The sequence below is a fragment of the Hippocampus bargibanti genome, linkage group LG19 (genome assembly GCF_051943395.1).
Source record: "Hippocampus bargibanti isolate YZ-2025 linkage group LG19, ASM5194339v1, whole genome shotgun sequence".
Lineage (NCBI taxonomy): Eukaryota > Metazoa > Chordata > Actinopteri > Syngnathiformes > Syngnathidae > Hippocampus > Hippocampus bargibanti.
This window is the reverse complement of record NC_142752.1, coordinates 4,946,881-4,974,725: the sequence shown is the minus strand read 5'-3', so window position 1 is coordinate 4,974,725 and position 27,845 is coordinate 4,946,881. Positions and strand designations below refer to the sequence as shown.

The 27,845-nt window shown below is 40.1% G+C and overlaps 5 protein-coding genes and 1 long non-coding RNA gene across 9 annotated transcripts; 2 read left to right on the top strand and 4 right to left on the bottom strand.

Moving 5' to 3' along the window:
* The first annotated feature begins 418 nt into the window (after positions 1 to 418).
* On the top strand, positions 419 to 4,409 carry msraa (methionine sulfoxide reductase Aa). 2 transcript variants are annotated; one of them, XM_089021960.1, is made up of 7 exons: positions 428 to 667; positions 2,094 to 2,162; positions 2,235 to 2,354; positions 2,438 to 2,542; positions 2,798 to 2,904; positions 3,823 to 4,002; positions 4,067 to 4,409. In XM_089021960.1, the coding sequence occupies exons 1-6, from the start codon at positions 526 to 528 to the stop codon at positions 3,991 to 3,993; spliced, it is 714 nt and encodes a 237-aa protein (XP_088878086.1). In that variant the 5' UTR covers positions 428 to 525; the 3' UTR covers positions 3,994 to 4,002; positions 4,067 to 4,409. The 2 variants fall into 2 exon arrangements, with proteins under 2 accessions (XP_088878087.1, XP_088878086.1); XM_089021961.1 differs by having other exon boundaries at positions 419 to 667; positions 3,823 to 4,409.
* Positions 4,410 to 5,428: 1,019 nt separating this feature from the next.
* LOC148883679 (12-(S)-hydroxy-5,8,10,14-eicosatetraenoic acid receptor-like) lies at positions 5,429 to 9,770 on the bottom strand. 2 transcript variants are annotated; one of them, XM_089021954.1, is made up of 4 exons: positions 9,358 to 9,765; positions 7,486 to 7,738; positions 7,235 to 7,387; positions 5,429 to 6,279 (listed from the first exon to the last, which is right to left on the bottom strand). In XM_089021954.1, the coding sequence occupies exons 1-4, from the start codon at positions 9,507 to 9,509 to the stop codon at positions 5,815 to 5,817; spliced, it is 1,023 nt and encodes a 340-aa protein (XP_088878080.1). In that variant the 5' UTR covers positions 9,510 to 9,765; the 3' UTR covers positions 5,429 to 5,814. The 2 variants fall into 2 exon arrangements, with proteins under 2 accessions (XP_088878080.1, XP_088878081.1); XM_089021955.1 differs by lacking the exon at positions 7,235 to 7,387 and having other exon boundaries at positions 9,358 to 9,770.
* Positions 6,231 to 12,149, top strand: LOC148883678 (uncharacterized). Its single transcript, XR_016118455.1, has 3 exons — positions 6,231 to 6,367; positions 7,730 to 7,802; positions 12,017 to 12,149. It is a non-coding gene; the product is annotated as an uncharacterized LOC148883678 (long non-coding RNA).
* Positions 11,793 to 17,554, bottom strand: LOC148883677 (12-(S)-hydroxy-5,8,10,14-eicosatetraenoic acid receptor-like). 2 transcript variants are annotated; one of them, XM_089021957.1, is made up of 3 exons: positions 15,807 to 17,554; positions 14,557 to 15,124; positions 11,793 to 13,949 (listed from the first exon to the last, which is right to left on the bottom strand). In XM_089021957.1, exons 2-3 carry the CDS (start codon positions 15,097 to 15,099, stop codon positions 13,485 to 13,487), a joined length of 1,008 nt encoding a protein of 335 aa, XP_088878083.1. In that variant the 5' UTR covers positions 15,100 to 15,124; positions 15,807 to 17,554; the 3' UTR covers positions 11,793 to 13,484. The 2 variants fall into 2 exon arrangements, with proteins under 2 accessions (XP_088878083.1, XP_088878082.1); XM_089021956.1 differs by having other exon boundaries at positions 14,557 to 15,153; positions 15,807 to 17,550.
* Positions 17,555 to 20,762: 3,208 nt separating this feature from the next.
* Positions 20,763 to 23,291, bottom strand: LOC148883676 (gap junction Cx32.2 protein-like). Its single transcript, XM_089021959.1, has 3 exons — positions 23,139 to 23,291; positions 22,208 to 22,356; positions 20,763 to 21,663 (listed from the first exon to the last, which is right to left on the bottom strand). Exons 2-3 carry the CDS (start codon positions 22,334 to 22,336, stop codon positions 21,055 to 21,057), a joined length of 738 nt encoding a protein of 245 aa, XP_088878085.1. The 5' UTR covers positions 22,337 to 22,356; positions 23,139 to 23,291; the 3' UTR covers positions 20,763 to 21,054.
* Positions 23,292 to 24,244: 953 nt separating this feature from the next.
* On the bottom strand, positions 24,245 to 26,558 carry gja13.1 (gap junction protein alpha 13.1). Its single transcript, XM_089021958.1, has 2 exons — positions 26,400 to 26,558; positions 24,245 to 25,738 (listed from the first exon to the last, which is right to left on the bottom strand). The coding sequence occupies exon 2, from the start codon at positions 25,709 to 25,711 to the stop codon at positions 24,842 to 24,844; it is 870 nt and encodes a 289-aa protein (XP_088878084.1). The 5' UTR covers positions 25,712 to 25,738; positions 26,400 to 26,558; the 3' UTR covers positions 24,245 to 24,841.
* Between the last annotated feature and the right edge of the window lie 1,287 nt (positions 26,559 to 27,845).

Below are 27,845 nucleotides of genomic sequence, written 5' to 3'. Positions count from 1 at the left end.
AGGACAAGCAGTGGGCCACATGGTCTTGTCTTGCATCCCCTTGTCCATTCCTCCCCCACACAAGCCTGTAGACTGGCTGACGGGGGGAGCCAGCCACGAAATGTCCCGAATTAATCCACTACCCACTTCATTAGGGACATCTCACAAAGCAAAACCCTCATTATTCCCGAAAAAAAAGATAACATTTTACGAGGCCATTTAAGATTATGTGTATAGCTACTTTTAAATTTATTGCACTCCCGAATGCAACCACATTAGATGTTTTTAATTAACAATCATTAATTTTCAAACCAAATGTACTCGGCTGTACGTGTGATGTTATGAATGCGGCAATATCAGCACATAGATCAATAATACACACCAGGGAAGGATTTAATATTTATTAGAATTGGATTACGACATGCCATAGTTTGTAGTGTGTGTTGTGAATCCAGGTTAAATAACGCGTGTTGTTACACAAGCGTGGCTCTGACTGTTGCGTAGCTACGCTAGCAGCGTTATCGTTTAACCAGACTGTTGAGTTCAATGGTCTCCTCCTCCGCCTACAGGCTCAGTACTATTTGGCGACATTTTGTCAACAGTCGGATGGGAGACATGACGTCCAAGACTCAGATTCCAAGCCCGGATAAAGCCCTAACTGGCCGAACTGAGGCCATCAAAGTGGCCGGTAAGTCACCACTATCTTAGCTCTAGCATGCCCACTTTCGGAATGACGACATGATTTTCGCGTAAAAACACGATTACAATGATTTATTGAGGCGGATGTGGTTGGCGGAGTAATTAAATCCCCAACAACAGTTTTTTATGACGTCTAAATTGTTGAAAACTATTTTTTAAATACGTTTTAATCGCGATGTATATACTGCGCATGCGCAAAACATTGACTTCCGCATAAACAGTAACAAAGCTTTTCAGCGCTATGATCATTATATACAGTATATTGATTCTATTAATTTTTACGTTATGTATATTTTTTAAATAATTGCCGTGCTGCAAAGGAAAGCAAAATGTATATCCCCGTCTGTCTTCGTCCAAATTTCTAATAATTCATTTGATTTATAAGCGCCTTTCAAAGCTCTCAAGGATACTTTACAATCGCAAAGCAAGCACAATAAAACTTATAGAATTATAAATCACAAAAGAAGACATAAAACTACACAAAGAATGCAATTTTGAATAGGTGTTTTTACCCATCGACTAATAATAATAATAATATTTTATTTTCAAGCGCCTTTCAAAGGTTAAGGACACAATTTTTATCCTGTTTCTTGCCGTGGCGATTTTTTTGGGACGGATATGTCCAATACAAGTTGCAGGCCACCATGCTGCCCCATGTACAACAACAGCAAACCTTAATTCTAAGCCTAGAATGAGAACCGGTGAATGGATGCAACATATGGCAACGTTAATATAGAAAATAATGGGAAGATAATGCTAGGAACTGTTAATATGGTAATGTTTTGTTAACACTGCAGCTCTGTTTACCTTTTAGTTTTGAGTACTTGGTGCGAAAAGGGCAGGGATAAGGAATTATGGATAGGACCAGTTACATTGAACATCAAAACACATTGTTTTGACCAAGTGTCAAAATGTCACCTGACAATCCATCTGCTGAAACAGGATATGTACTTTTTATTTTTAGAATTTGGAATGAAAGCATATGCATGTGTGTAGGAAACAACAAGACTGCTGTCAGCTTTAATCTGGCAGCCGCTCCTATTGGCACCGCGGCACGCTCCTCTTCACTACGAGTGGGGCTCCTAAGTGTTGGCGTGCCATGAATAGATGTGCACTGGCATCGCAGCCGGAACAGAAGAGCATTTATCTGTCTTTGCTTTTCACACAGAACCCAGATATGGCAGGATATTGCTTGAATATGCTGCGCGTTCACCAAATCCGGGTGTTGAAATAAATCCAATATGAATGACATGTGTTAGCATATATCACCTTTTCGTTATTTCCTTCCATATAGTTGTCATCCAGACACTAACGGGCAAAAAACGGGCACTTTCAACCGCTCTGTCATTGGGGTTTACTCAGGAACCCTTTTCCTTATACGCATCAAATTATCTACACGTGTGTAATCTCTCCAGCCAAACACGATGTCAACGGCAACAGAACCACACCACCGTTCCCGGAAGACACAGACACGGTCATTTTTGGTGAGTAGCGTCGATCCGAATATCAACCAACCGCAAGGGTAAATTGTAAATGTGTGTGTTTCTCTCTCACAGGGATGGGCTGCTTCTGGGGAGCAGAAAGAAAGTTTTGGCTCCAGAAAGGCGTTTATTCCACACAGGTTGGCTACGCCGGCGGTTACACAGCCAACCCAACCTACAATGAAGTGTGTTCAGGTACACACAAAATACACACGTTTATATGTACATTTTGCTTTACCTTCATGTTATTCAAAGTGTAACTTTGATTTTACGTGTAGGCATGACGGGCCACACCGAGGTGGTCCGAGTGGTCTTTTATCCAAAGGAGGTTTCTTTTGCCAACCTGCTAAAGGTTTTCTGGGAAAGTCATAACCCAACGCAAGGTACAATATGCACGCCTAATGGTGCACAGTATTTTGGGGAATTGAGAAAAACATATATACATATGTAAATTTTAAAATCTAACATATTATACATATGTTGATATATGTTTAATAAGTCATTGTTTATTATTATGATTTTTTTTTTTGCTTTTTCTTTTGTGTGCGTCATAATTTATTATTATTATTATTATTATTATAATCATTCTTAATTTATTATATATTTTTTGTTGCTTTTCCTATTGCGTGCACTTCCAGGTATGCGTCAGGGCAACGATGTGGGCACGCCGTACCGCTCAGCGATTTACGCCTGCAGCCAGCAGCAGCTTGAGGAGGCGCTCTCATCCAAGGATCAATACCAAAAGGTATGCATGACATTGTACGCCCTGATTGATCTCCCTATCTTTGCGACTCTGGGATCGTTTAGTCATGACTGGATGTCAAATTGATAGGAGGTGTTTGGTGAGCGTTTCCTCTGTTTTCTCACCAGATTGTCCAATCCCCCCACACCCCTCACTTCAATTCCCCCTTCCTGCTTCCATCTGTGTGTGTGTGTGTGTGTGTGTGTGTGTGTGTGTGTGTGTGTGTGTGTGTGTGTGTGTGTGTGTGTGTGTGTGTGTGTGTGTGTGTGTGTGTGTGTGTGTGTGTGTGTGTGTGTGTGTGTGTGTGTGTGTGTGTGTGTGTGTGTGTGTGTGTGTGTGTGTGTGTGAGCAGTTGGCCCATAGCAAACGCACGCGCACACGTTCTTGCCAAACCATCTGGGTCCTAAATCTGTCCCTCCCTGCTGAAGTCACTTGCAAAACTACCACACGTACACACAGATTGAGTTTATTTATTTATTTATTTATTTGTCATGTCAAATCGCTCTTGACAACACTGCGCTACAATTTTTTTTGCTGTTTTGTTGTTTTACATCCACAAAGAATAACAAAAAAATGAATTAGCTTGCATATTCAGTTTACTCAGTTCAGTTTACTCTTTCACTGCAAACTGAATTGGACTATTTTGTGATGCATCTTAATATGTGAACACACATGTAAATGGGAAGTTACACCCAATTAAATAAACACACCGCGTCCACGTGAGTTCATCTTCACGAGTGACGTCTTACTTCGTGTACAAAAAAAATCCACTCTAGAAACAGTTGATACTTTTATTAAGACTAACTAGGCAGATATGAATAATTTGGTATTTTGCCAATGACATACTTGGTGTATATAACTGGACAGTTTGCATCCTGTAAAGGAAATTGATTGTTGCCGTGTGTGCGTGCGCTTGTGCAGGTTTTGACCAAAGAAGGTTTCGGAAGCATTACAACAGAGATCGCGGAAGGAAAACCCTTCTACTACGCCGAGGACTACCACCAGCAATACTTGAGCAAGAACCCAAATGGCTACTGCGGGCTGGGTGGTACTGGCGTCTCCTGTCCAATAGGAATCAAGGAGAAGGCCTAGATGACCAATGTACTGTTGTATTTTTGTTATTCGCTAAATCATTCATTTTACAGACCACTTTTATGCTCACTAGGTTCGAGATGGTGCTGGAGCCTATCTCAGCTCTCTTCGGGTAGTGGACGAGGGGGCATCCTGAACCGGTTGCCAGTCAATCGCAGTGTATTTTGTTAAATGTCCATGAAAGTGTTTTTCTTCCACAGCTAACGCAATATATATTATTATTATATATTATAGTATATATATTGAATTTGATGTTGGGAAATTAAACACACAATCAGTGTGAGATTATTGGCAGCATTGACATGGGCAATAAATGACCACTTCCTACCGCAAGAGGGCTTAGTTCAAATCCAGTACTGTACTGCGCTGTATTGCTTCACTTTTCTTATAAATTCAACGCGTGTATTAGCGCTCAACTTCTTGACAATGTGTTTTATTTGAACACCTGCCACCGACGTAACGAGCATCAGCATATTTCATCGAGAAGCTGCTACAAAGCTGTGTGAGTGGTAATTACGCCACAAAAATACGACAAAAACGTCAATCATCGCTACAATCTGGAACGTAAAATTGACTGGATTGAATGTCGATATTTCAGAAAGGCAAAAGCCAATAAATAACACCAGTTTGACAGTTAAGTCGCCGTCGTCGTGGCAACGTGTTGTATTTGATTTAGTCTCACACTAAAATGTTTCCGGGTGAGAAACAAGGTGGCATCAGTCGTGGCATTGTTTCCTCTTCTTAGTGTTTCCTGAAATTGTGTCCGAGTGGAAAATTGGAGCATCCGTCTTTCCCCCATCATCTCACTCACGGGACACTCGTAAAGTAAATTAAAAGTTTTTTTCTCTCCAAAGTTTAGATCTTGAAGCAAATACGTCGATTAGTACAGGAGTTTGCCAACGTGCCTGAAGTACGTGATAAACCGACGTTTTGGTGGTAAGTTTGTGACTTAAATCATACTGACGATACAGCTGCCGACATGTTAATTTGCTATCGTTTGCCAAATGTAAGCTACTAAACAATGCCAACTTGGAAAAAAAAACCTGTTGACATGTTAGGTTTTCAAGAAATATATTAAATTTCTCCAGTGTGAGACTAATAAAGGCTAATCTAACACGTATTCATAACTAGCCATAATTTACCGTTTTGTGCGCACCTGGTGTCATTACTGGGGTTTCCATTTTAATTAATCACACGTGGATATTTTATTATTGGTTATCTTGAAAAAAAAACATCATTTTATTTGTCTAAATACAGCACCCCATTGAGCTACGAGGTTCCATGCCTCCATAAACTATTTCTCGCTTAAACTCGTTGGAAATCCCATTAGTCCTTTTCACCCATTTTTTTCCAATAAAGAAAATAAATGTTTTTGTACTTGGATAAACACAGCAATAATCCATATCAATAGAGTCAAGAATGAAGCCGTTTGTGATGATGATTATTATTAATTGATTTTGCGTTTATTGTCGTGTGCGACTGTATCGCTAGGTGGCAGTAAAATGCAACCATTAACACAAATATAAATTACGAAGACCTCCATAACTACTGTATGTACGGCTGTAAAAAATGTATTAAAAAAAGTGAAGACAGCTCATTTCACAAACATGTCTTATAATTCAAGTCACTTGTTTCTTTTTGTAGCAGTGTACACTTGTTTGAATCATGCTAACGACATCTGACAATGGGCTTGAGAAATTTTGCCAAGTCAAATTGTCATGTTCTATTGGCAGATGGAACATTTGGGTTAAAACGCACACGCACAATGCCCTTGTTTAACGCATTCTGAATTGAAAGGCAAATACCCAAATACTGTAAGGTTCATATTTGTAATTTCTCAATCATTGGCAATGAAAGACTCCTCCCTGCAGTGGTCGTCGTCGTCGTTGTCATCGTGGTCTCGGCCTTGTGCAGTCTCTTGTGCAGGAATGCTGGACAGAAAGTATCCAGGTAGGCATCCTTAAAGCCCGAGTGACAGAAGCAATACACCAGTGGGTCCAGCAGACAATCCATGAAAGACAACACCATCAGGGCGTCGTAGACCTGAACCACCACGTCCTCGGCCTCCTGCCATCGTCTCAGACGCATGACTAACAACGCCGCTCGGGCGACTGCGCACGGTAGGAAGCAGACGGAGAAGATGACCGCCACTGACATCACCACGCACATGGCTCGCCTTAGTTTGGCCTTTTCTCCCACTGTCTTCTTCTTTAGCCGATGGATGATGCGCACTGTGCAGTAGAGCAGGATGATGAACGGGATGAGGATTTGCGAGAAGAACACCACCTACGGTCGAGAGGAACCATCAAGAAACACGCTTAATGGACTGCGGACTGTATAGAACAACTGGGTGTTCTAAAGGTTTCTGTTTGAGGTGAGGCATTTATTTTTGTCGTAGATGATACACATGGGACAGGATAGAGGTAAGATGTATATTGGGGATGTGGCGTTGATTAACTAATTCACTGCCATTCCCGAATTTATTCGGGAATTGAAAATATGATGTAGAGCGCCATTCCCAAATGTGTTTTGTTTTTTCATGCTTAGGTGCCGATAAAGGGCTGGCCTTGGCCTCTGGCTATGTTTTTTCCCCCATTCCACAAGGGGGCAGCATTTTGAGTGACAATGACAAAAGCCCTGGTACTAGAGTGCACACATTTTGGCTTTTCATAATAATAATAATAATAATAATAATAATAATACATTTCATATACAAGTGCCTTTCAAAACTCAAGGTCACTTTACAATCACAGGATCAGTTTTTATGTGGGTGAGCAGCAGCAGCCACATGCGCCAGCGTTCACTCAACCCGGAATTAAATCATATACATCGAAAGCTAGCTAACTAATAGATAGCCAATAGATAGCTAGCTAGATAGCTCCTTAGCTAAAATGCTATACAGCTATATAGCTAACAGGAAGTAACTCAAATAGATAGAAAGCTAGCTAACTAATACAGTCAATAGATATCTATACAGCTATATAGCTAACAGAAAGTAACTTCAATAGGTAGAAAGCTACCTAGCTAATAGACAGCTAAGAGATAGCCGGTAGGTAGGTAGGTTGGTAGGTAGATAGATAGATAGATAGATAGCTAATGCGTTGAATGCTTATGTCATCCTAAAACTCCATATTCTGCGGGTGCTGGAATTGGAGTGACAATGACAACAACCCTGGCACTGGAATGCACACATTTTGGCATTTTGTGACAATTGTGTTTATGATAGAAAGCAAGTCAATACCTCCCTGAATGTGTCAGTGACATCATGGTAAAAGGTCTCAACGTCCCGACCGTGGCTGTTGCAGCACTCAAAGGTTTTGAGCATGGTCGGTATAGTAAGGGGCAATAGAAGCAACCAGATCACCCCCGAGATTTCTGGAGATTTCTTTAAGACCTTGACCCGTCCATAAAAGAAAATCAGTTTTACCCTGTAACCTAATAACATGATAAGGCAACACAACGAGTCCGAAAATCGCTTCGGACAACCAATACCTTGACAAAATTCCTCCGCCCGAGGTGCACCACGTTGAAGTAACGATCCAGTGACAGAGTGACTAAAAAAGCGATGCTGGCGCCGCGGTTGAGGAAGAGCATGAATAACATGGCCTTGCACATCCACGTGTTGGGGCTGCGCCTCAGGCCCAGCTGGTAGCTGTAAGCCTTAGCGGGTAGGCAGGCCACCAGCAGGAAGTCGGCCACCACAATGTTGAATAGAAACACGCTCTTGTTCTTCCAGAATTTGAACCTTCGTTGGCGGAAAGAAGGAGAGAAGAAGAGTCAGGGCAGAAGAAGAACGGTTTTTATTTGAGGTGAGATGTTTTTTTGATTCTTATGGATGACTTTGCTTGAAGCCCTGCATTTATTTATTTATTTAATTTATTGACTTTTTAACTCCTTCACTGCCATTCCCAAATTCATTCAGAAATTGAAATTTGTAACGTGGAGTGCCATTCGTGAATATTTTTGGGTTTTGGTTTTTCTTCCGGGGGTGATCATAAAGCGCTGGTCAGACCTCTGGAAATGTTTTTCTCTTCCACGAGGGGGCAGCATTTGCCTTTTGTCCATGTTCTAATAATAATAATAATAATAATAATAATAATAATAATAATAACAATCATACTACTACTACTACTACTACTACTACTAATAGTTACTTTTTTTGCTGCTGTGAAATGTAAATTTCTCCACTGCGAGACTAATAAAGGCAAATCCAAATTATTATTATTATTATTATTATTATTATTATTATTATTATTATTATTATTATTATTATTATATAATAATAATAATCATTATTATAGTTATTATTATTATTATTATTATTTATTATAATATGTATAATAATTATAATATAATAATATAATAATAATACATTTAATTTCTAAGCACCTTTCAAAACTCTCAAGGACACTTTACAGTCACTGGATTTTTTTGTGTGCGGGTGAGCAGCGGCAGCCATTCGCGCCAGCGTTCACTCTACCCGGAAGTAACACAGCAGCAAAGTTAGCACTTTGTTAGAGCTTCCGCTGTTGTTAAAGCACAATATCAACCAATATATATATGTGTTGTATTTTGTACAGCCACCCCCATTTCAAGCTCATATAACTCCAGATCCATATAACTTAGGAATTAACTTTTTTTTCCTGATCAAAGAAGAGAGTCTAACGTTTCTTATGATGTGTTGAATGTTTATGTAGTACAAAAACTCAATATTCTGTGGGATCTGGAATTTGAGTGAAAATGACCATAACCCTGGCACTGGAGTGGACACATTTTAGCACATCCTCTGGCAGTGAATGCGTTAATTTGTTGTAATTATTTATATTTATTTATGAGATGAGGCGTTGTTCTGTTATAATAATAATAATAATAATAATAATAATAATAATAATAATAATAATAATACATTTCATTTATAAGTGCCTTTCAAAACTCTCAAGGACACTTTGCAGTCACAAGATATTTTTCTGCGGGTGAGCAGGGGCAGCCACACGCGCCCGCGTTCACTCAATGATGCACTAGGAAAAAAAAAAACAGTTGCCCATTCGAAGTCAATCATTTATGTCATTTCGGGTGAAAAAAAAGGCCCGTGTCGTTTCAAGGTGAATTTTTTTATCAAGATATTTCAACAAAAGGTGTTTATTCAATTCACAATTAATAGCGGAGGGCTCGTATTGGGAATATGTTATTGTCTGGATAGATTTAGATCATTTTCATTTGTTTTTGTGGCTAACAGTGGGGGGAAAAAACAAAATAAGTGTCCATTTGAGGTGAGTCATTTTCAATGGTGGTTCACAAATAACAAGGTGTTTTTTTATTGTTATGAAAGGGAGGGATATTTTTTTTCTGAATGATAGAGATTACCTGAAAATGAAGATGTAGAGAACCGACAGGTTGAGAGGAAGACCGAGAACAAACTGTCCCGCCACGATCACGGAGAGGACGTTGTACGTCGCGGCGTTGGTAACATTGCAGTGGTCCAACTCATTGTCCACGGCGGACGCGTTGGTTCCCATCGTCCTCTACCGTCCCGTCCGCCCCCTGCCGCTGGTTCTCGTCGAATTGCACGCCGTCCTTCTCACGAGTCGGGTGAAGTTTGAGTCACATTCCGAGGGAAATGCTCGGTGAGTAAACGCCGGCCGAGCTCAAAGGTGGCGAATGCAGCCAACCAGATGAGTGACCGTATAAGAGCCAGGCCGTTCTTCCCTCATCCCCCCCCCCCTCGGATGAAAAGAGGCTGAGTGAGCGAAGGCTCTTCACGCTCGGAGGTGTGGTTTTCTGACTCCCACCGGTATGAACGGCAGCGTCACAAGTCGACTGTATGTTTTCCAAACTCTGGACTGAAAAGAGTTGTGAAATTCCTCAGGTGGCCAGGAAAGACAATCACTCACGTCTGCACATGTCCCACTTTGCGGAAGCCCACCAACGCATCCGTGGTCCTCTAGATTGTGTCTTTTGTTTGAGGTGAGGCTTGTATTTGCGGCTGTGGAAAGCAAACTTTCAACAGTTTATCCTTTGATTAAAAAAATATTGTGGTTGTTTGTTGCAATGGATGACAAGTTTGGTATTATAAGAAGAATTATTTGAGGTGAGGCATTGATTGGTTGACTTTACACATAACAGGACATTTATTGAAAGTTAAAATGTTGTGGTAGATGACATTTAGGGGCAAATAAAGTTTATTTGAAGTAAGGTGCCTATTGATATTTGAAGCACGGTGTTTATAGTTATTGTTGTCACACCCGAAATTATGATGGAGGCATTTATTCATATGCAGACTTGGAACAAAGGAGCAATTTATTCAAAGGTGTTTATTTGTTTTTGTTTTTTTTACTTTGTTACTGCCGGGTTAAGTGAACGCTGGCGCGTATGGCTGCCGCTGCTCACCTGCAGAAGAAATATCCTGCGACTGTTACTGTAAAGTGTCCTTGAGAGTTTTGAAAGGCGCTTATAAATGAAATGTATTATTATTATATGATTATTGTTTGTATTTTCTTTTGGATGAGACAATTTATTTCTTCTTTTCCTTTCAGCTTTTCCCTGAAAGGAAAAATAGAAAAAAAAATAGAAAATCACCATTTTTGAAAAATAATTTTAAAAATCGACATTTTAGAAATAAAAACACAATAGAAAATCGACATTTTTGAAAAAAAAAAAAAAAATCACCATTTTAGAGAAATCATTAAAAATTGCAATTGTAGAAAAAAACAGAAAATTGCCATTTTAGGAAAAAAATATAATCACAATTTTATAAAAATAAAAAAATCACCATTTCAGGAACGAAATAGAAAATCACCATTTTAGAAAAATAATTTTAAAAATTATTTTAGAAATAAAAACACAATAGAAAATCACCATTTTAGAAATTAAAAAAAAAAATAGAAAATCGCCATTTTAGAAAAATAATTAAAAATCGCCATTGTAGAAAAAAAACAGAAAATTGCCATTTTAGAAATAAAAAAAACATAGAACATCGCCATTTTAGGGAGAGAAAAATAGAAAATCACCATTTTATTAAAAAAAAAATCACCATTTTAGAAATAAAAACACATTAGAAAGTCACCATTTTAGAAAAAAAAAATATAGAAAAATCACCATTTTAGAAAAATAATTAAAAGTCGCTATTGTAGAAAAAAAACATAAAAGGCCATCCGACGTAAAAGCATGGCCAAAACAAACATGCGAATATTTGCTGACGACAAATGGGAGAACCCATTTGTTTTTATTAGAGGTGAGGTATTTATTCATTTATTGGGGTGAATTAAAACACTTGAGGGAAAACAATATTTTTTATTTAAAATAAATAATGGACTTTTTGTGACTGAGGACCTGGAGGGAAAAAATGTTTATAGGCATATATTTGATTGATTATTGAGGGTGTTATAGAGTTTTGAAGCGAGGCTCAATGCTGAAGCATTAAGGCCAATGATTGTAGAATTCGATGGTAATCATTTATGAGCCGGTTAGTCGCTCTGCCTCACAGGGATTTTGTCACGTTACCGTGGCGACAAAAACAGTTTGTATATGGCGCGGATGAACGCGTTCACGGGAGCAGGAAGTTGTTCATCTTGTGGCTTCCGCCCCCACACAAGTTTTTTTTTCTTCTTCCTGCTTGAGCGCCACACTGCGAGATGGGTTATCGATTAAGATCGTTTGCGATAACGGCTGGCATTGTTTCAAAACCCGTGTTCAAAACCACAAAATGTAAAACGTTAGCAACTGTATACCCGTAAACAAAAAGCAGCATTTAAGGTTTTGGATTCTTTCAGGTGAAGCTTTTTGTTGAATGATATGACTCATTTGGACAAAAGTAAATATTTATTTCTGGCTTGAAATTTATTGGAATGGATCCCTCATTTGCGGTCCATGACTTTGGTGTTGACTGGAAATGCTTTTCAGCTCAATGATGACACACGCACACACACACGCACATACAGTGATTGCAACATATTGTAAAGGTAGACAAAAACATGACGTAAAATTGAATCAAGGTGAGCTCACGCTGTCTGACATGTATTTTTAGACGCCCAGACGCTCGCCACCTGGTTGACATCATCAGCTATATCATGTGACCATTCCTGGGATGACATCATCAAAGCGATGACATATTCCAGATAAGGACTGCTTCGTTGCGCTTCCGCTGCTTCCTTTCATGGTAGGAAATATACCAGTGAATATTTTGAATCCATTATGTTGTTAAATAAGGTCTGAAAATATTATATATACTTATACATGTAGACATTAGCCTTGTAGGACATCCAGAGTTTAGGATGTGATATTTTCTTCCCTTTTTGGTGAACCCTGACCTCTGTTTAACCCGAAAGGAAAGTGACGTGAATAGTAGTCATGTTCCCGTTAGGATCTTCAGCTACTGCGTAACATAGTGTGAAGTCATTTGGGATTGTTAATGATTTCATTAGGCTTGTCAAAGGACATTTCTGGGTTGGCGCAATGGACAGATTAATTTAGGTACACATTCTGTTGATATTTAATGTAGATATAAAAAAAAAATAATCATGTGTTTTGCATGAGATAATAATTTCAAATTTGTGATAGGGCTGTTTTGAAATTATTCTTCATTAGAAAACAAATCTCGATACTGCTTACACAGTTCGCTTTGCGGAATGTTCTAAATCATTATTACGAAGAACAAGTTCTTTATTTGTGGTCAAGTGTTTACATTGTATCATGGGATACACACAGTATTCATTTAGTTTGGTGTTTGTCAAGTGTGTGTGTTTTTTTAATATAATGGACTGGAGCATGACTTTCAGTAAAAGTTACTGTATTTTCCGATGTATAAGGTGCACTCAAAAGTCATCATTTTTCTTCAAAAGATGACCTTGCACCTTGTACGCAGGTCTGGCAACTACTGTCAACAGCCACCGACTCCATTTCCCCCTGTAGAAGAAGTAGTGTGTAACCCCAGCCTCTACTGTAGCGCCTTATAATGTGGTGTGCCTTATATTAAGAAAAACATTTAAATATTTATATATATAATACATATTTGGAAAACTTTTTTTCATTCATTGAAAATGCGTCTTATAGACCGGTGCACCTTATATATGGAAAAACTTTGAAAATACACCCTTGATTGGGGATGCGCCTTATATGGGGAGAAAACATGCTGAAAAAACAGTTAAAAAATAGGAGAAATTAGCAAAATCTGATGAGTATAAAAAAATAAAAATAAAAGAAACAGTTGTGAAATTATTGCCATGTGGTTTTATCGAAGCAAAGAGGGATAAAAATTGCAATTGAAACTTCTTTTTTTTCATACAATGATCCCGACAGGCCCCTTGTGGTCAACGGACATGCTTCCATTCAGTCAGTCAATATATATATTTTTAAACCGAGACAAACGTCTCTGTGTAAAATTCAGAATGTCAAACCTATCGTCCGCCGTGCTGCTGAACGTCAGCGTACAGTTTTAAGAATGAAGTCCACATCGTGGCTGGAATTCAAAACAGACCCCTGCTGCTTGGAGTCCCTCAGATGACATTGTTGCGTTTGGGGTTCGGCGCGGTATTTCCCGTGGAGCTGTCCATTGGCAGCGGCCCGTCCTTCAGCAGGAAGGGGAAATAAGTGGACAGGTAGAGCGCCTTGAACTTGGTGCTACTCAAGCAGTAGACCAGCGGGTCCAGAAGACAGTCCAAGTAGGACAGCACCATGAGGCCGTCAAACGCCACCGCCGCTTTATCCTGGGAGGATTCGTGCCACTCCTGCACGCGGGCCACCAGCAGCACCGCCCGAGCGATGGTACACGGGAGGAAGCATAGCGAGAAGACCACCATGACCGCGGTGACCAGGAATACGGCCCGCCTCAGTTTGGTCCTGTCACCCACCGTCTTCTTGCGTAGGCGGTTGACGATGTGCACCGTGCAGTAGACCAGGATGACGAAGGGGATGACGATTTGCGTGAAGAAGACCGCCTCTCGTAAACTGTCCACCACGTCCTGACACAAGGAAAATGACGAGAGTTGAATCATGTCGAGAAAAGCTAGATGAAGTGACTCGGGCAACTGATTAGGAGGCCTCATGGACACGTTTATACTCGATACATTGAGGGCAATTTAGAGACTCCTCCACATATTTGTGATTGTTTACTCTGCAACTTTAAGCCGACTTGCGTTTTTTTTTGTGTGTAAACACAGAAAGGGATTTCAAGCTATCAATGTATACATTTGTTTGTTTATTTTTGGAATGTGGCAGGAAGCCACAGGAGCAGCCGAAATCCCATTTAAAATCTTCTACCCTTGGGGGCCATGGTGCTAACCACTGAGATAACCATTTTTATTTATAGACTGCACTACATGTCTAATATGGAGCCCCATGAGCTGTTTTTATAAACAAGCTTAGACTGAATGGCCTCAGGCCCACAGCGGTCTTCCATCGCAGTATCCCAGTTCATCTCGCATTGATTATTTAACACAGTGGTGACTGTAATGGACAGTTTACAGTGTAATTGGGTTTACAAGGTGCATGGGAAGGGTTGATGCAACAAAAATGCCTGCGGTCTCTCTATGGCAGCTTTAAACTTCTACACCCGAGGGTCCCGCTTACCTTGATCAGGGTGTCCTCCTGGTTCCCGTCGCTCTTGTGGCTATTGCAGCAGTCAAAGTTCTTGAGCATAGTGGGTATGGTGAGGGGTAGGAGCATGAGCCAGATGAAAATGGAGATGTGCGGCGACTTCTTGAGAGCCTTGAGCAGGTTCTTGCGGCCCGGGTGCACCACATTGAAGTAACGGTCGATGGACGTGACGGTGAGGAAGGCGATGCTGGCGCCGCGGTTGAGGAAGAGCATGAAGAGCATGGCTTTGCACACGGCGTCGTTGCTGTTTCGCCGCTCTCCTTGGATGTAATTGTACGCCTTGATGGGCAGACTAAAAAGTAGCAGCATGTCGGCAAGAACCAAGTTGAACAAGAAGACCACATTGGTGTTGGACTTCCAGAACTTCAACTTGAAGATGAAGAGGTGCAGGATTGACATGTTGAGAGGCAACGCCAGCATGACGATGATGATCATGACGGCGGCGTAGAATTTATAGAGCCCCTTGTGAGTGGCTTCGCAGTCCTCGATGAGCTGGTAGACGGAGCCGTTTGCCATGTGGGGAGCGGCAGCAGGAGTGTCTCTGTCAGGGGGAGGGTGGATGAATCTTCTCTGCAATCAGAATCATCTTTATGGATAGAGTCCGCAACTCATGAGGACTTTCTCTCACTCTGGTGACTCTTAACTCATTCACTGCCATTCCTGAATGGCATTTGCCTTTTGTGCAGCCGGCCCCATTTGAAGCTCATATAACTCCAGACCCATATAGCTTGGGAATTAACTCTTTTTCAGACGAAAGAAGAGATTCTAAAGTTTCTTACGCTGCATTGTTTATGTGGTCCTAAAACTCAACATCCTGTGGGTCCTGGAATTTGAGTGAAAATGACAAAAACCCTGACACTGGCGTGGACACATTTTTTTGCACATGTCTGGCAGTGAAGGAGTTAAGTGTCTTATCAATCTAATGGCCAAGATTTATTTGATGTGAGCTCAATTTAAAGAGAGTCAGGCGTGTTGACTGTGAGAGAGATCCAAAACAGGCAGGATATGGCTCTCGAGGAACCAAAGTTCCCCGCCCAGTCATCAGCAAGACCAATGTGCTCAATAGTTGTGGCAATACTGATCAACAATCGTTTGAATGATGCAGAGTGATAAATGTGCAAAATGGCAAAAGGTAGTCAATAATTTATCAAGTTCTGGGAACCCAAAAATAAGTTGTTGCAACGTCTGCTAGTTTTTGCTGTGGATTTTTTCATAGTGCCTACCTGAGGGAAGGCGCTGGTAAAGATGGTGTCCGCGGGTCAGTTGGGTCCAAGAGATTTTTATTTTCCTGCCCTGATTTTTATTCCTCGCTGCTTTGACAGTCCTCCAGAGCCAACAATATCGACTGAACGACCAACCCGCTTAGGCATCAAGTCAAAAAGCAAATCCTTAGTGTCAATACCCCAGAATCCCGTCCAACTGGTTCCTTCAATGGAATGCACGGCAAAGTTCTAAGTCGGTTTTCTACCAAGAGGGGTTCCTGGCGGAAGCTTGGTCCCGACTGGCCAAGTGGGGTCAGAAAGGTGGTAGGCGGAGGGGTCCTATTTGTTGTGCTTCTGTTCACGCCGGCGAGCTCCAGCTCTGGAAGTGAATCACAGCGGGAGAGTGGCGCAACTGGTTTCTGCGCTCCCGTCGAGGCTCCTCCTTATAGCCCGGGAGGTGAGTCACCGATGGCCCCAGCGTGTACGGCCTACGTTTGGACGGCTCGACGTCAGCATGGCCGTGCCTACGGACGACCGCATGGAAGTGCTTCTAGACGTGCCTGACAGGCGATGGCAGGCATCCTGCAATCTCTTGGCACCAAGTGTGAGAACTATCTTCAGAGTTATTCCGAGGTCTGCTTTGTTCAATCCCACAAGCTTGCATGTAGCCGAGATATTTTCTCAAGAGCAACAGCTTCCCAGTGCACCCAACAATCGCCGCCTCTCTGGATTTGGCAATGATAGCTCAGCTCACGCTTGACCTTGGATGACCTGAACCCTCAGTTATGTCAACACCGAAGATCATTCCATGTTTTTGTTTTTCTAACTTCATAGACCTACGCGAGTTTCTCACGCGTGGCCGTTTTCCAGTGTGAGCGTCGCTTACTGTGCTGTCGCTGCCACAGTGGGATTTGCTTTGGATGCTCTTGGGAAATAATGGTGAAGCTGGTGATTTATGTCACTGTCAATGTGGACGGAGAAGCAGGGAGGAATGTGGCATTCCTAAGGGAAGCGTAGGCGGAGATAGTGGGATTTGCTGCCGCATGCCTCCTGACTCGACAAGTTTGGACACCTCCTTTCCATGGCAAACTTTCTTCTGTCAGACCGAGAAAAAGATGCTGACCCAGATGTTCAATTCCAGGATTGGATGATAAAATCCGATTTATGTTCCTTACCCTTTTCAAGGACTACAGTGGACAGCTTATCAGGTTAAAGGGGTCTTATTTAGCATGAAAGGGTTTTAAATGGTTGCCCGATTTGGTCCTCGTCTCCAAAGATCCCAGTGTGCGTTAGCGTCCATCATGCTGTTTTTTATTTCCCATCCGATTCATTTTCCAAGCAGGTTTCTCCTCACAAGGGTCGCTTGTGCGCTGGGTATTATCCCAGTTGTCTTCTGGCAGGCGGCGCAACACACCCTGTACTACTTTCCTTTTATATTTATATGTTTACTTTGTAGCTGACTTTTGAACCCCTCTCCTCAGACAACACCATATTTGCCCACAATGTCACTTGGTAGTAGATCAAAGCGTGCCACGATTGTTGTAAAACTCAACGGTCTGTGACGGTAATGAACGGCGGTGAGGCGCTTTTATAGACTATAAAGATTTGATGTAGTGAGATTTGATTTGTCGGTTTGTTGGGTTGGGTGTTTTTAAAAGGCGCTTGAAATAAAATGTATTATTATTATTATGGTTTCACTTTTTTTGTGTCTCATTAAGACTATTTTCTTAAGATCATTTTTAATGACAATTGGTATGTTAGATCGCAACTTCTTAATTGACTTAAAACATATTTTCAGCTGCACTGGTGAATAAAAAGATGACACTTGCTGATTTGGACTGACTCCTTTTTGTCATCCAAGCGTAACTGTTGTTGTCTGTTCTCTCTTAAATCTTTCATTCCTTTACCTTGCACCGCCTTGTTTAGCCCCAAGACATCGTTGATTATCACGATGACATGAAATTCAACTCAAACGCTTGTCAGGCATTACGCACAAAGGTATTTAACCTCCAAATCATTGTCTGATAGCTTCATTATCCCTTTTTGTGGTGACATAAATATGTGGCACAGGCATATTAACATAACGGATTGACTTTCAATGTAGGCCGAAAAATATAAACAGTACATTTTAACGTAAATATTGCAGACTAACTCATTTGCTGCCATTCCCGAATTTATTCAGGAATTAAAAACTGTGACCGGGAGTGTCATTCCCGAATTTGTTCGGGTTTGATTTTTCTTGTAGAGGTGCCGATACAGCGCTGGTCAGACCTCTGGCGATGTTTTTTTCCTTTGCATTTGCCTTTTGTCCATGTCAGCGCTTTGTTACATCTTTAGCTCTTGTTAAAGCACTTTATAAACCAATATAATATGTAATTGTATTACACACTCCTCCAATATGTATTTTGCGCACTCAGGAAGTTGATTTTAGGGTTTTTTTTAGGGCAGTGGGCGGAAGGATGAAACCGCAACACAGTGGACTGAGCCATAACAGGAAGTTAAATAAAAAGGTTGAAGAGAAGTTCAGTTCTATATGTACAACTACGAACAATGCCCATCCATTCATTCTAAGAATTGGTAATCCTCTCGAATGTCAGAGGAGCCCTGGACTATAAACAGCCCTGTCTTTCGACGACCAGAATGTTAATAAATAACCTTCATTGTTACAGCCCTGAGGCAATATTTGGGGGAAAAAAATTAACATTTGAAAAACATTGTCCTTGTGAAAAACCTTTGAAATGCAATGAATTGGTTACAGACTTTGAAATTGCGACATCCGGACATCTTTTGGCAACATTTGAGAAGATGTAAGTTTTCCAACTATCATTTTATCATACACTTGAAGTGAAGTAAAACTAATCACCCTCTGAAGACATTTTGCAAAATTTGGGACTGCAACATCTGTTAACAGTTAGCATGTGCCTTTGCTTAGCCTCATGTCTTTAGCCTCACTTGACACATTTTTTTTAGTTTGATGTACTACTAAATGCATATTGCAAGCTATGACGTCCGACCAACGCTGTTTGTTCCTGGACTAGGTTGTGACGAGACCAAAATTGAGTAACGTTTCCTGATAATTAGCCAATATTTAATGTTTTTTTTCTACGCTCAGTCAGAAAGGTTTAGAAAAAAAAATATGTCTACAAATAGACAATAGATGTCTTTGACCCACTTTTGGGTCACATCAAACGAGTCGAGCAACAGTTTTGCTTGATCCAAAATGTAAAAAGAACTTGCAAATGTAACATTCAAAAACATTTGTTTTAAACCATCAGGGAGTTTGGATTAGTCATTAAATGACATAACACATTACAAATAAAGTATCTTTAAACGGGCTTTATGAGCCAGTCACTCAACATGTGCACACAAACACTACACCAAACTATTTACGGCTTTTTTTTCTCCCCCTTAGAGTAGACGAGTCATTGCCTGCATGTTCTGATATCACAGCGTCTTGCCTGAGTGAAAGTATGTCTCAAGCTTGAAATATCTGAAGACGTTTGATGACAAGCGCAGACACATTATTTTTTTTTTATTAAAGAAAGACAAAGCTTAGCCAACTCCTCCTCCCGATGTGACAATTGACTTTGAGTAGAGTTATGTCGCCCTCTTGTGGTCTTCTGCATAATCGTTTTTAGAGAACATCTTTTTGGGTCAAAGATGAATTGAGGATTCATGTGTAGCTGGATACCAAATACAAATAGAATTATTCTTGATATGGTGTATAATTGTTGTTGTTGATGTTGTTTTTGCTTTGATGTCCAGGTTCTTGGGCAATTCTCCAGCAACAACAAGGATCCAATGTCCAGATCACCAAAGTATCTGTTACCCTCACCTTGAGAAGCCTGTGAGTTTTTTTTTTTTTAATTTCTCCAATATCATCTACTTCATTACGGTCAATGAATAACCAATGCTGTTTGAAAAAAATAAATCTATCTCTGTTTCTATCTCTCTCTCAATCTCTCTATCTGTCTAACTGTGTATAATAGTTTGGTACCTTATAGCTTATGTGGTACTAAACTAAACCAACAATCACAAGAATCTCGTCAAACAAGTAGACTATCTTAACTATCCCTAGCCACACTGTGCTATACAATACAATACCTTAAAAAAAAAACGTAAAATAAAATCCTGTCAATATTTCTGACTCACACAAGGTGGCGCTGTGCCTTCATGGTGTCCCCTGCCTACAGCCTTAAGACAGCTGTGATAGATCGGCTCCAGCAAGCCACTGGGGCCCTTGTGAGGATAAGAGGATTAGAAAATGGATGGATGGATGCAGAGTGTTCACAAGCGTACTGTAAAGGTAAATATTACGAGCTGAATTAGAATTTAGGATGTGGAACCGTCCTCTGATGGTGATGGTACTGTGAGCAAGACAAGGGAAAAGGCAATGATGAAAGTACCCGTACTTGCATTATTTCTGATGTTTCAAAAAAGTCGTTGTTTGTGTTCAGCAAACATGAATGGGGAACTATGGAACACAATTTGAAATGTATTTATATTTATTTTTTTATTATCATTTCAGCGTTTCCAGCCGTTTATTCATAGATACAAACAGACAATTCACAACTTGAAACAAACAGCCTGGTAAAGCATTCCTTTTAGGCTGTGCCTTGTAAAGGCATACATTGACAAAATGTGAGGTTTACCTTTAGCTTAAGTGCTCTTTGTAAAAATTGAGTATTTATTCACACTTTCTTTCATCTTTTTATATACAATACAGTGCTATTTACACAAAAAAACAATGGCAATGCCATATTTTTCATTCATTTAATTGGGTAGCATTAAATTAACCCTTTGGTGGAAAGCAGTTACTCCAGTGAACTCAAATTTGGTCAAGTTACAGGGTGCATGGGAGTTTTAAAGCCAGTTCTGGAAAGCGTTACCAAAGTAGACTTGCATGGGAAGGCCCTGATAAACCCACTGATTTTAAAAATATATATTTATACAATAGGTTATTTCTTGTGTTTGCTGAAACATATATTGAATGAGTACCTTGAAAAAATGCATATTAAATATTAATCGCAATACTGAGAAGGCCGGTGACAAAACTGCATTTAAATTATTTTTTTGAATTGTTCGGCCCTAAAAATGAGTTACAAATTCCTAAGACAAGGTACCACTTATTTTTAAATGCCCTGCGTGGTACTGTTTAAACCCTATCAGGGACATCAGTTACTGCAGTGGACATGTAATCAGTTTAGAGGGTCCATGGAAGTTTTTTTCTGGGATTTCTCTTGTGCCGGTCGCCATTTTGTCCAGCAGCTCATGCTCTGACAAACTCGCCCCCGTTCATTGGCCCCCTCAGGGCTCCGGCGGCTATTTTAGCTCTTCTCCGGGCGTTCCTCGAGCACGCCAGGTAGAAGATTTCCACTATATTGAGCAGCACCGATACACAAGACATGATCAGCATGAAGATGATGAAAATGGTCTTCTCGGTGGGTCGCGACATGAAGCACTCCACCGTGAACGGACAGGGTGCCCGTGTGCACACAATTTGGGGATCCATGACAAAGCCGTACAGGTAGTACTGGCCCACAATGAAGGCCATCTCCAGGATTATACGGAAGATAATGGACGTCATGTAGTTTCCCAAAAGGTTACCTTTGATCTTCACATGACCTTTGTTGTCCGAATACTTGGGAAGTTTTAGCATGGAGGAGTTGCTTTTGCTCTGTTCCTCACGTAGTTTGTTCTCCTTATGGATTACATGCATGACGTGGCCCAGGTAGATCAGAGTGGGCGTGGACACGAAGATGATCTGGAGGACCCAGAAGCGGATGTGCGAGATGGGGAAGGCGCGGTCGTAGCATACGTTCTTGCAACCCGGCTGGTTTGTGTTGCAGACCATCTTTGACTGCTCATCTCCCCACACCTTGAACGGATCATCATTCTCATTTAGTTAATGGAAACCGTGCCAAAATTCCCCCTGCCCCAAATAGTAATTGTGCAAATGAAGGAACGAACACACTCGCACATTTGATATAGAAAATGACAACAGCAGGGGCCCCAACATTGAACCCTGTGGAACACCAAACGACAGTGACGCAGGAAACACTGTCAAATTTTGTTCGCCACCCCTTCCCAATAGTCTTAGATTTACATATTGTTTTGTCCTGAATTGATGCAACTGTGTTCCGCCCTAAATTTACTCTTTATATTATTTCAAACCCACAAGACACAAAGGCAAAATCAATCTCGCCCAATGGACAAAATCCCGAAGAGCTATTTCAGAAAATTTTGACAAACAGTTGCCCCGATTCAACCTTCCGTGATCACCATGACATGGACGACGAAGAATTACGTAGAAAACATCAAGTCTACGAAGAAATTATTTTTAGTATTTTGGAGGAGATTGTCTTAGTCGTCAATAGTGATGCTCTAAGCAGGAGTGAAGTATAAAGAAAAGCGGTGTCGACCTTCTCAGCTCCAGCTCCCAGGACCATGATTCTGAAGACGAATAGTACGCTGAGCCACACTTTCCCAATGACGGTGGAGTGTGACTGCACTTTGTCCAACAGCTTTGCTAAAAATCCCCATTCACCCATCTTCGGCCTTATTCACCACACTTTAAACACAAAAACAACATTAGGGCATTTTATGGCGAAAACCTCAAATGTAGATGGCGCTACAACTCAGTTTTATTTTTTTTTATTATTATTATTTTTCTGTTTTTTTGGTGTGAGGTCTTTGCTGCAATGCCCAGGTCACAGGGCAAAAAAGGTAAAAAAAAATCAATATCACCCATTTAAATATCTGTGCTTTAAACATATGGAAGGTTTGCTGTTGGTAAAAATGAGCCAAAAATGTCAAATTCAAAGCAAAAAGGCAAAAATGTGTTTTGAATCTAACGTAACATGTTTTTTTTTTTCCCACCCACTCACAATCGATATGTCCACTAAATTTTACGTAACAAGGTCAAACTGTGTTTTGAATTTAAAATAATGTCGCTGTATTTGTCCATTATTTATTCTATTTTTTTGTGATTGTTTAGAACATTAGATCATTTATCCCAAAATTACTAAAGTATATTATTAAAATATTAAGATTACAATAACCAAAAAACTTTTGACCCAAAAATGTTACAAATTGTATAACTTGTAATTTTAAATATTCTCATAGTCGGAATAGTAGTAGAATTGAACATATTAAATATACCTATATATAAATATTAATAAAATATTAGCACAACCCTGAACACTTCTTTCCATATTGACCAATTTTTGTTATTCAAGTTTTCAACCTCCGCTGGAATGTTTAGCATTGGGCAGTGTATGGTTAGGAATGCAAAATAATAAGAAAAATTAATTCTGATATGATTGGCTTATTAAATGAAAGAAAATTGCTTACCTAGGGTTGGACAAGTTACCCGTGCTGCTCCCCGGCTGCGCTCTGCAACTACTTGATCGATGATCGCAAAAAAGCCAAGTGGGAAAAAAATAGCAAAGCAAAGGTGAGTTGATTCTCACTTGTGTCTCTGACCATGTGTGTGTTTGTCTGTGTGTGGGGGGAGACAAGGGGGGGGGGATCACGTTGCCATGTTGCAAGAGGCGAAAAAGGGCACAAACTTTTTAGGTAGGCAAAAGACAAGATTATGTTGGTTAATAATTTCTTTTTGTGGGTGCGTTAAAGTCCAACTGTGTTGTGTTTACTCGTTATCGTCGTCACATGTTGCACGTCCACCAAAATGTTCTTTTTATGGTTTAAAATGTGACGTAACTGCAGATAAAAGAGAATTCTGCAGGTACTTACGGGCTGCATTGCAACACCGTCAACAATCGTTTTTCGATAAATCCAAAATAAACTTGTCAATCAAATGAAGTTGTTAAAATGCTGGGTGAGGAAATATTTACTGGATTCATTGTTATTTAAAAAAATGAATTAAAATAATCACAAAAATAACAAATGCTCATGAAATAATTTGTGATATAGAATGTAGTCATTCTGAAAATAATGCAAATAAATTCTAATTTCAAATACTCAAATATGAATGAAACTGTCACGTGAGCACTTAAAAAATGTCACCACTACATACATTTTACTCTAAGTATCCCTGCACAGGATAAAATGACGCAATGTGAAATAAAGGTGTCTTAAATAGGCATTTCATAGCATAATTTGCACAAATAAAGACAGCCTAATATGATGTCCACTGCCGTAACCAATGTCCCCAAATGGGTTCATATCAATAAACATAAAAAAAAAAGAATTACATTGATACAACTTAATGAATTTATATGAGTAGAGTCAAATCGATGTAAAAACTGTAATCAAGTGTAGCTAATTCATAACCTCTGTCATAAATCCAAATATGAGACTTCTGATATTTTATTGTTCTTAATAATCATAATAAAAAATGTAGTGCCAGTCCCTTCTTCAGTCAATCATTTTCTTGGTTAGCTTCTATAAACTACATTTTTTTTTACTGTCCACTCAATAATAAATGAGGCAAACCGTTTTTGTATCAAACTTTAATCATTTTCCCAAAAAACATACAAGGCATGCACAAAAATGAGTCGAAACGAAACACTATACAGGATAAAATAGCGTGATCGGGATACTTTCATATGATATCCAATAATGAAACAATAACTTGTAATCTAAACTGAGTCGTGAAAGAAATTCCATTCCCGAGAAGTGTGCCGTCAAATCTCATCGTAGTTTTCATCATCCCGACCATTTTGAAACGGTCGCTTTCAAACTTAAAGTACAACAGTTGACTTCTACATTAAAAAAAAAAAAACACACACAAAAAACAGGAAATACAAAATCAATCCCATCAAAACAAAGCTAAGCTTCATGCTAACATGCTTCGATGTTCAGCAGCCACTGGTTCTTCCCAACCCAGTCCCAGACTCCTACTTCGATCATGATCATTATTCCGACGACATAAGTTAAACAGACTTAAAAACCATCGAGTAAAGAATGAACCTCAATGCACCAACAACCTTGCTGCATTTGATTTGTACATTTGGACAAAGAAAGCTATACAAAATGAAAAACAACAAACGAAAAACAAAGATCTTTGCTGGCATGCTAACACGCTAAGAGTCCTAATGGTTGCCCATCAGCTGCTTTTCCTCCTTGGCTCCATCCAGACTCCCGCCGAGACTCTGACTGTTCTCCATCTCCAAGTCCAGGTTCTTCTTGTTTTGGATCAGGGCATCGTTGACCGTGGGCCACCTGGGATTCGTAAGCCCTGCTTGGTTCTCAACAGAGTTAATAGCGAACCTCCCTTTGGATCTGGACTTGGTCTTGCATCGGTTGCACAGCAGGTAGAAGACCTCGGTGACGTTGAGCAGGAGGGATAGGCACGCCACGGCCAGCATGAAGATGATGAAGATGGTTTTCTCGGTGGGTCTCGACATGTAGCACTCGACGGTGAACGGGCATGGTTTTTTGGAGCAGGGGAACATGGGGACCATGATGAAACCGTACAGGTAATACTGACCAACGATGAAGGCGGCCTCGATGAAGATCTTGAAAATCAGCTGGGTCAGGTAGCTCCCCAGGAGGTTCCCCTTGATGGTCACGTTACCCTTGTCGTCGGTGTATTTTGGCGACTTCAGGCGAAGCGTTCCGCCGGGGCTGGCCAGTTTTTCGCGCAATTTTTTCTCCTGGTGGATGATGTGCATGGCGTGGCCCAGGTAGACCAGCGTGGGCGTGGACACGAAGATGATCTGGAGGACCCAGAAGCGGATGTGCGAGATGGGGAAGGTCCAGTCGTAGCAGACGTTCTCGCAACCGGGTTGCTTGGTGTTGCAGATGAAGTCGGACTGCTCGTCCCCCCACACGCTGTTGGCGCCGGTACTCAGGACCATGATCCGGAACAGGAACAGAACAGTCATCCAGATTTTGCCGATGACGGTCGAGTGCGACTGGACCTTGTCGAGCAAGGTTGACAAGAAATCCCAGTCGCCCATTTTTGAGGATGATGTTCAGTAGGTATTCTGGAATCAAACAACATTGCTTATTGAACAAAAAAAAACATGTTTTTTAGCAATAATGTTTTCTGTTAAATATGCTGTCAATCACATTATAGCTGTCGCTGTTGTGAAAATGCCATATAAATAAAGCTGTAACAAATAACAGTAAACAAAATGTGTATTCAAGTTAGCATTTAAAATGTAGTTTTACTCAGAGAAAAAAAGTACAACAAATTTTCACGTTTGCAGTCGCCCACCTCACTTGATAATAATAATAATAATAATAATAATAATAATAATAATAATCCATTTTAAGTGCCTTTCAAAGCTCTCAAGGACACTTTACAGTCACAGACAAGCATACGTACTATAATAAATAAAATACAATCACAAATAGAATACAATAAATAAAATACAATTATACATAGAAACAAGAGAGATAATGCAATTTTAAATAGGTGGGCTATGAGATGAGATAAATGGTTTTGAGAATTTAAGGGAGCGAGAACAGCTGTGTGAAGTTCCCGAAATCAAGATGGAAAAAAACAACCGGGGCGGAAAAAAAAGTGATTTGAAAAGTGATACAAGGCCCCAAATAGCATTCAATGACTCACACAGAAAACTCCCCATATAAATAAATACATAAAAATAAATCACTTAATAAACTCTGCTGCTGTCATCTTACCTGATGAGCGCGTTTTATCGGACTGGCTCCCACCGCAGCCGAGTGCTGACTGAACTGAACCTTACGGCTGAGTTGGGCTGTCAGGGTGAGGAGGGTGAAGTACAAATTCCTCAGCGTGGTACTCGAGTATTTTTCTATGCTGAAAATTGACATCATATGCGATGATGGACAAAATGTAATATTACTTTTGTACTGGAGTACATTGCAGGGTCTGTGTTTCTTCTCATTGCTAGTTCAAAAAGTTGAGTGAGTAGTTCAACTTTTACCAGAGGACTGTATCTATAAATGTATGTATATATTCATGTATTTTTTTTTTAATTTGCATTCTTTGTACTACTTCTACTCGAATACAGGGTACTCCGCGATGATTGGTTGAATGGTGAAACAGGCATCCCGCCTTCTTCTGTCACTTTGGACTGCCAGTGAAAGCAGAGGAGGAGCCCCCCCCCCCCACCCTGCATGTAATGATTGACAGGTAACGGGACAGCCCCGCCGCATGCAACAATCTAATTGCCGTCGGGACACAACCACAATGTATTAATGTATCGCGCTAATGCATCGAAACAATTACAGTGAGACCTCAACTTATGAACTTAATTGGTTCCGAGACAGAGTGTGTAAGGCGAAAAGTGTGTATCTCAATTAAAAATGTCCCATAGGAAACCATTAAAATGGGAATAATCCGTTCCCGGGTTTCCATAAAATATACTTTTCAACTACATAAGCCTTAAAACTACACACAACATACCTTATTCTATGTATAATAAATGTGCTATTGTATTGTAATGAAAGAAATACATCATAAAGTCACTTTATTTACATTTGTGATGGTCATTAATGGCTTGATGGAATGGCGTTGGAGGTCGAAGGTCAAAGGGAATTGCTGTTTGGAAAGAGAGGCACATTACATGAGGACTGTAATTAAAGAAATAAATTGTGCTGTAAAATAAAGTTTTATTGACCTTTTTGATGGTCGTTGATGGCTTATGGAAGGAGAGTCACCTTCCATAAGGACTGTTAGTAACTGTTGGTAACTCTGGTGCTGTTCGGTTGTGTGCTTCCGCCGAAAATCACTCCGCCAGCCGTGGTGGGTGTGTATTATGAAAATAGTGCTTATTATAAGGTTTAATTTTCATAAATTTGACGTTTGTAAGACAAAAAGTTTGTAAGATAAGGTGTTTGTAAGTTGAGGTCTTACTGTATATTCGTGATTCTGAAAGAATATGAAATTTAATTTATTGTGCAAATGCTAAAACAGCATTAGCAGTCAAGCTAATTGCTAAATTAAAAAAAAATAGCATTAAAAAAATCTCTGAGACGAGTATTGACACCAAATAGTGCAAAAAATGACATTTTAACAGAGAAAAATGACAATGCTCGCAAAATGTATTGAATCAGAAACTTTATTGACAAAACAAAAGCAAATTCCCACAAACGATTTTGTGC

Excerpts from the sequence above, each read along its gene's own strand:
- msraa (XM_089021961.1), top strand. The coding sequence starts at position 526 with ATGGTCTCCTCCTCCGCCTACAGGCTCAGTACTATTTGGCGACATTTT. Across the intron at positions 2,163-2,234 it reads CACAGACACGGTCATTTTTG|GGATGGGCTGCTTCTGGGGA; the intron begins GTGAGTAGCGTC and ends TCTCTCTCACAG. Across the intron at positions 2,543-2,797 it reads AAGTCATAACCCAACGCAAG|GTATGCGTCAGGGCAACGAT; the intron begins GTACAATATGCA and ends GTGCACTTCCAG.
- LOC148883679 (XM_089021954.1), bottom strand. The coding sequence starts at position 9,509 with ATGGGAACCAACGCGTCCGCCGTGGACAATGAGTTGGACCACTGCAAT. Across the intron at positions 7,739-9,357 it reads CTCTACATCTTCATTTTCAG|GTTCAAATTCTGGAAGAACA; the intron begins GTAATCTCTATC and ends CCGCCAACGAAG. Across the intron at positions 6,280-7,234 it reads TCACTGACACATTCAGGGAG|GTGGTGTTCTTCTCGCAAAT; the intron begins GTATTGACTTGC and ends TCTCGACCGTAG.
- LOC148883677 (XM_089021957.1), bottom strand. The coding sequence starts at position 15,099 with ATGGCAAACGGCTCCGTCTACCAGCTCATCGAGGACTGCGAAGCCACT. Across the intron at positions 13,950-14,556 it reads AGGAGGACACCCTGATCAAG|GACGTGGTGGACAGTTTACG; the intron begins GTAAGCGGGACC and ends TCCTTGTGTCAG.
- LOC148883676 (XM_089021959.1), bottom strand. The coding sequence starts at position 22,336 with ATGGGTGAATGGGGATTTTTAGCAAAGCTGTTGGACAAAGTGCAGTCA. Across the intron at positions 21,664-22,207 it reads TGGGAGCTGGAGCTGAGAAG|GTGTGGGGAGATGAGCAGTC; the intron begins GTCGACACCGCT and ends GATCCGTTCAAG.
- gja13.1 (XM_089021958.1), bottom strand. The coding sequence starts at position 25,711 with ATGGGCGACTGGGATTTCTTGTCAACCTTGCTCGACAAGGTCCAGTCG.